Genomic DNA, 7,335 nt, shown 5'->3' with positions numbered 1-7,335 from the left:
TTAGTTCATTCTCTGCTTTGCTTAAATTAATCTACCCAAGAATGTGTATACTGATAAAGCTGCTTGACACAATTAGCGTTTGTGTTTATAAGCTTTAGTATAGAAGTGCATTAGTGATTTGATTAGGTGGATGCTATGCTAATCTACTTTTGTGAACTGAATGCTATTCCAGCCTCCTTTAACTTGTTTGTTTCAGTAAAATGAAAGACAGACATTTTTTGTCTCATGAATGATTTATATATACATGTGCACAGAGTATATACATGAGGCAGGCCCACCATTTCAATGATCTTCCGGACCAACTTCTAAACAACAACAACAACAAAAAAGCTGTTCATGTCCCATGGGTGTACTTTAAAAAAAAAAAAAAAGGGCCATGGAGGCAGCAACCAGAATGGAGTGCGTGTTTCTCCACCGCACACATTAGCCAGCTGGAGCGGGGATATTTGCCTACAGTGAAATGAAGCACAGTAGAAGAACCGGACAGCACTACTTGAATTGGCACAAGTTGGAGAACACTACTTTCGATATGTAGTGGGAGGATGTCCTGCTTTCTTGTCTAGTGGCATCCACAAGGGCAGTCAAAATCAGCAAGATGTTGGATGGAGCATTGTGAACCAAGCCCCTCCCTTTCTGAATAGGCATGTGATGTGGGTGTATGTAGGATAGGGGTGGGGCTTACATCACAATGCTCCGTCTGCCATCTTGCTGATTTAGACACCCCCTCACTGTTGTCACTGCCTCTGCCCTGTGACAATGGTCACTGGTCAATACTAGTCCTGGGGCAAGCTGGTCATGTGAATCAGCCCTAAGACTTCAGGAGACGTGTCCAAGTGAAGCTGGATGGTGTACTTCAGAAACTCTAATTATAACCCCTGTTACGTTTGTAGCCATGAGATGTATTCATTTAAGTCCAATTAAAAATTTGGTACAGAACAAAACAACAATAAACTTTTGTGGCTGACCCCAATATATTCTCCTACTATCCTATGTGCAACCATACTGCCCCTTACAAAACTTGGACTGGATATTTATAGTTCCTGCCCAAATGCAAACACTTCAAAAACTTGAATGGATTTTTAAACATTCCAACATCTTAATCAAAATGGAGTCCCATTATGAGATGTTTGAACGTAGGCAATAATTGACACAATATTTTCTCTATATAGGTTTATTTGATTAGCCCATGATCAGAGGAATACCCTGAACATGCTCTCACATTTTAAATATGCCCACTCATTTACAAAGCTTGGGGATCCCTGCCATAACATATTTATGAGGGAAAAATCCTCTTGACCTGTGTGGAATTTCTGAGTAAACATGTTTTGGAACAAAGTGTTAGACAAGTGATCCTGCAAATGGCTTTGTGCCATTAACTGCTGTATAACCAGTGCATTTCCTATTATTATTCAAGAATGTTAGACTTTCTTGGATTTCTGACTTTAAAAAGTGACCATCCATCTCTCCCCAAGAGATGGAAATCAGGGGAGCTGCTGTTCTCCAAGATAAAAAAAAATGTCCCCTGTGAGTTTCTGCCTATTGTGTAGCCTTTTTCCAGCAGTGGAAAGGCGTGGCACTGCTCTTGCTCTGCATACTGAAGTTGAACATCTTTTTGCCAATGTTCCTTTTTCTTTATTGGTCACATACAACCAATCCTTTAGGGAGTTGGTTCTTCTTTTGCGGTTGCAGCATGGCCAACAAGGTGCCTTGGTTTGGCTCTTATACAGGGCCTCTTCCCTCCCCTGATAGGTACCAAGGATCGCAGGCCACGGCCCAGCAACTCTCTCTTTCAGATCCGGCCTGTGCTGGATACTTGGAAGGTTTCCGTTCTGCTTGGGCTTGGTCAGCAGCAAAGATCAGCGAGAACGTGGGGCGGTACCACCGTCAGACCACTAACAGGAAGGGGACGGTTCTTGATCCAAGGCCAGCTTGGACTGATGTGAAGCAATTTCTCAACCTGACTTTACATCATATTCGGGGAAGTTGGGGAATGATTGCCTTCTTTTGGGAACTTTTGTGAAGCTGCAGCAGGGAGGAAAAGGAGAAGTGGAGAAATACTGCTTCTGAGCACCCACTGTAATGAGGGTCTAATGGGCAACCGTGCCCCATGTGCTTCAAAGCTATGGAATTATTGCTGATACACAAATCCTAAGTAAATATTTGGCCAGCGGTAGCTTCCTGCCGGATATTCCTGGACACACAACTTTGCTGGCATATCTGTGTGACCGTGCTGGGAAGATTGCTGGTGGCGAAGAAAGTCATGCAGGCTACAGCTGTCTTGATTCTTGTATTGCTCTGCACCTTCAGCAAAGGTGAGGATCTCCCCTACCCACATTTCTAAATCTCCACAGGGTACTTCTTTCTTGTTTCAGTAACTCCCCAGAATGCAGAAGGTCCTGGTTCTCTGTACCGTAAGTTCTATAACCAGGAGATGTTCTCAGAAGAATCCTTTTTCCTTTGTTGTTTACCAAAGCTTTCTGCCCTGAGAAACTTCTATCCACATATAAGTGGGTAATGGTTCCTGCATAAAAGCCAGACACTTCTATCCTGGTTCTGCTGAGGTCTGTCCTCTATAGAGAGGAATAGCCATTGTCTCCCTCTGCCTTCTGATCAGGTTTCTCATGTCCCTCCACAACCATTGTTTTTTTACTAGAAACTCTTTTTTCTGTCACTTCATCATGACATTGCCTTCATCTCATCCCCAGCTTATACCTAAAGTCATCCTTAGTTGTTTCACTATTTTGCCCTTGATGTAGGCAAGAAGACATGGTTTTCCCATGAGTGCAATCTGGCAAGCTTCACCTACTATTCAGTTGATGTTACAGTTAGATGACACCTAGGAGGGTGGGGCCTAGGGGCCACCTAGGCCAGTGTGGGTATACCCCATCTCCTCTGGCCCCTTGGTACATCTTCCATTCTGCTTTGTGCAGTGGGAGAATACGGTTCTTCTAAACCAGCCTCATTTGCTGTACCCACCAGACCCCTGAGCTGATAATCAACTCAGAAGTCTGGATCATCCTGAATAGTAACTGACCAGCAGTGGCTGCACAGTGAAGTAGAAAAGAGAGTTGGTTCACTTTCTCCTGCTTCACCGTACAGCTTTCTCTCTACCACTAAGCTGCTATTGGGCTTCGTTAGAATATGGATTTAGCTGTATTCTGAAGCAGCACAAAATCTGTGCCCAAAAGATGGTCAGCTGAGGTTTGGCAAAAGTGATAGACTCCATTTGAGTGTGCCCATAAAGAACGCTTGTGGCAAACCAGACATTCGTTGACAGGTGGCTATCAAAACGTTCCTCCTCCCCCAGCCCTAGCTCCATCACCAACCCAAGTTAAGGAGAGTGATTGGGATGTTTTTCTGCCACCTGGAGGAAGGACAGGGAAACAAGGCTGGGAAAACCTAACTTAATATGCTCTGAACACTAAACTGCAAATAAGGATCGCACCATTTGCCAACATTGTGCCAGTAACAGGGTAGGGATTACCAGTGAGGGGAGTCCATTTTATGCTGCTATAGGTTCATACAAGAGCCAGTTTATCTAGTGGTTAAGATGCTGGACCACTAGCAACCTGAGTTCATGTCCTACCTTAGGCATGAATCCAGCTGGGTGACTTTGGGCCAGTCACTGTCTCTCAGCCTTAGGAAGAAGCCAGTGGCAAACCACTTCCAAAAATGTTGCCTAGAATATTCCAGAAGTCAAGACTGACTCAAAGGAAAAAAAAGTTTATTGCAGACTCAAGGAATGGTGGGTAGCATTTTAACACAGCCACGAGGAAGAGAACTTTAACAGATTTGTGGCAAGCATTCATTAAGTAAAGCTTTCTGGCTGGCTGTTAGCAAGCTGTTGAATGTCTGTGACAATCACAGAAACCTTCCCTCTTTTTTCCAACTTCTTAGCCACATATTCTGCAATTAGGTTTGCTACTACTTTTTTTTTTAAACCAGGGTACCTCATGTGCAATACTGTGTGAGAGACAGAAATGGAGTAGATACAATATCTTCCCAGTTTTCCACACTGGAAAACATCTACGCATGATTCATGTCTGCCTGGCGTGCATCTGTTAAGCATATAGCACTTTGCTCGGGAAAGCCTCAGATACCAGAATCACACAGTCTCAGCTGAGCCAAGGAACTTCCCTTGTGCTAAGCTAGTCTCTTTATTCTACCACATTAAAACAATGCTGACATTGAATCCTCAAATCCTTAGAAAAGGCTATGATTTAACCGTGCTAATTTTCTTTTTTCTCCTATTTCCCCCTCGCTCCTTCCTGTCTTAGAGATTGCTAGGAAGCTGTATTATTGAGGCACGTTGGGCTATCCTCGTGCTTGTCTCCTCTTGAGAATGGGTCTTGTTCTTTGCAGAGGTCCAGAATGACTGACATTTTCTATGCTCGCCAGGTCACCGTTCTCCACTGAATGGCTTCCAGAGGCTAAAGTCTACTCAGCTGATCTCTTTGCTTCAACAGGGAGTGGAGCGGACCGCTGAAGTGGAGGAGTGTGCACGCCAATGTGCCACCTTGGTGGACTGCAGGTAAGGGGGGAAAGCCACAGCGTCAGGCAGGTGAGCTGCGGGTCCCCCGGGCGAGCTCAGGCAGTTGCCTTACCCCGAGCCGGGCCCTGGCTTATCTAGCTGGCTGCGCTCCGGGAGCCCAGGCAGGAGTTCCTCCTTGCTCTGCCCAGGATCCAGGAGGAGTCTGAACTGAAAAGGTCATTTTAAGCTGGGAAGGCTTGTCCCGGTCCTGCTGCTACCCAACATCCTTGGGAGATCTTGTGCTCGCAGCTGACTTTGGTCTCGAAAAAAGCTGAGCAGGTTCAGATGTGAATGAGAGGCTACCAGGAAGTTCCAGGGCTGAAGGCAAAACAAACAAACAAACAAACAAACAAAAAACCCAGAAGTGGCAGGCTACTTCTCTTTTGCTTCCAAGAAAATGACATGAGTATGTCATGTAGTCCCCAAGAGGTGGGCTCGTAATTGTAATGAGCCTGTATGCATGCAAAGCATATGTTTTGCACGTAAACTCTTCTTTACATACAAAAGATATGCTTTACTAGACCTTTGGGGTGGGCGATGCATGTCTCATGTGTTCATTTCACTTCATGCATACGTGACTTTAATATGTACATGGGGGTGTGTGTATGTGTGCATGTGTGCGTATGTATGTGTGTATGTGTGTGTGTGTGTATAATACACACACACACACACACATACAGTAGTATATATATATATATTATAAAAATAAAAATAAAAATAAAGCAGGAGAGGGAAGGAGCTATGATGGTGCGCTGTGCTCTCAAAGGAACTGCTTACCAAGGCCAAGCATTTTGAGTCCCATTCTCAGGTTTCCCAGTGTTTGCTTCTTTGCTTGAGAGCCGGCCCAGCCCTTTCTCCCCCACCATTTCAGAGCAGTGGCCCAGAGACAGGCAACTTTTAAGTCCGCTGCGAAAGTTTGAGTCCTGGGGGCATGTCACGAATGCTCTCACAAAATGGCAAGGCTCAACCATTAAACAAAAAAATTAATTGTTTATCAAAAAGCCAGCTGGCAAGATGGCTCTTAGCCAATTCGTTTGCTCCAAGATGCTTTCTATACCTCTGTTTACTTTTTTTTTTTTTTGGTCTTTTATTCCTGAAGAAAGCATTGGGTTGCAGCCATAGCACTCGGATGGCAAGTGTGCTTAACTGCCCATTTCTATTTTCCAAAAAGGCCTGTGGGGCCTATTTGGGAACCAGCAACTTCTTGTACATATGGAGGATGTTGCAGGTGGGCATTTGCATTCCATATGCCAGCTGCCCATTAAAAAAAATCAAAGCATGTATTTCTTTTTAACAAATGAAAGTCGTGTGAAGAAGGAAACCTGTATAAAGCTGCATACCACTGTATTATGAAAGGCTGACCTGCGAACCAGGAAATTCTAATCTTGCCTCTAGGAGGGCCCTATCTCTCACCCTCATTCACCCAAATAATAATAACAGCAACAACAACAGCTTGTTTGATGTAGCAGTTTAAGGCAGCAGGCTAGAAACCGGGAGACCCTGAGTTCTAGTCCTGCCTAGGCACGAAGCCAGCTGGGTGACCTTGGGCCAGCCACTCCCTCTCAGCCCTAGGAAGGAGGCAATGGCAAACCACTTCTGAAAAACCTTGCCAAGAAAACTGCAGGGACTTGTCCAGGCAGTTGCCAGGAGTCAAGAATGACTTGAAAGCAGTAATAGTAGGATAAATATTTACCAGAAGGGTATGGCACTACTCAAGATAGTAGTAACTAAAAGCAGGAGCTAGGAAAACTGAAATCTTCTATATCTTAAATGTGAAGGCTGATGAAATAGTAGAAAGTTAGAGCTGGGGTAGAGACTCTAGCCAAGAATGCATACGGATCTTGGCCTGAGTACAAAAGGTGTAGGCAAATGAGCAATTCTCCTGCCAAGGGTATCGAATGAAGCTGCTGTGTATGTGTTCCTCCAGAGCCTTTCATTACAACTGGCAGAGGCGTGAATGCCAGCTGCTGACTGTGACCCAAAATTCACCGCATACCCAGTTGCAGAGGAACGTCCATTATGACCTCTACCAGAAGAAAGGTAGGCTGGAGGTCTGCATGGAAGTGGAATGTGAGAAAGACCAGGCAGTGCTTTCAGAGTAAGAGAGGGGAAATGGAAATGCGTATTTGTGCCTCCTTTGGCCGGATGACCTAAACATTACACGGGGATACTTATTTCGGACTTGGGTTGCGGAAAGAGGAAAAGGGGTAAATAGGCTCTGCATAAAAAAACTATAGAAGGAATGTTCTTCCACCAAGCCAACTGTAACACACTTCTCCTGTCTTGATTTATAAGCTCCCAAGCAAATAGAAGTTGCCTTCTCTAATATGCTTAACTGTGTGCACATCCGTCTCCTTCTTAATATCTGATGAAACCTAAGCATCTGCCTGATCACCCACTTGCTCTCAACTGCTGGGAGGGCATCTGGAGAAAACTGACCTCTGCCACAGCTGCTGTGGTCTGTGAATGCAAAAATTCACATATGTGGTCCCTTATTTCATATACACCTATGTAGGTCCTTACAGGAGGCAGCACAAGAGTCCTCAGCATCAAATTTATTGAAGGCTCCATAAATCTTTTGTGCAGTCTTATCTTGTTGGAGGGGACACACAGGTTGAGACTTTGGAGTAAAGCCTTGCTTGAGGCCCTATGAACTTAATGGGGAACCCTGACGGGCCACTTTCCCCACTACTTTCTATCAGCAACCTTGAGTTAGCAAGATATTTTTGGTCCAACACTGGTTGTTGCATCTGGGTTTGTGTGTTTTCCTTCTTAGATCTAAGAGATGTCAACCTTGTTCACAG

General features: G+C 44.7%; 1 protein-coding gene across 2 annotated transcripts in view; it reads left to right on the top strand.

Annotated features, from left to right (window-relative positions):
- The first annotated feature begins 1,938 nt into the window (after positions 1-1,938).
- MST1 (macrophage stimulating 1) overlaps positions 1,939-7,335 on the top strand; it is a 29,197-nt gene continuing 23,800 nt past the window's right edge. The window contains exons 1-3 of one of the 2 annotated variants that reach the window (XM_007420653.4): positions 1,939-2,312; positions 4,399-4,531; positions 6,459-6,571. In XM_007420653.4, the coding sequence (XP_007420715.1) occupies positions 2,261-2,312; positions 4,399-4,531; positions 6,459-6,571 (298 nt within the window). In that variant the 5' untranslated portion in view covers positions 1,939-2,260. The remainder of the gene's footprint in view (positions 2,313-4,398; positions 4,532-6,458; positions 6,572-7,335) is intronic. The other variant, XM_007420654.4, reaches the window with a different exon arrangement.

The sequence above is a fragment of the Python bivittatus genome, unplaced genomic scaffold, assembly GCF_059951505.1.
Source record: "Python bivittatus isolate LINGU-HERP-01145 unplaced genomic scaffold, Pbiv_v1 ctg000080_np1212, whole genome shotgun sequence".
NCBI lineage: Eukaryota > Metazoa > Chordata > Lepidosauria > Squamata > Pythonidae > Python > Python bivittatus.
The sequence above is the reverse complement of the archived record's forward strand: the minus strand, read 5'-3'. Positions and strand labels throughout refer to the sequence as shown.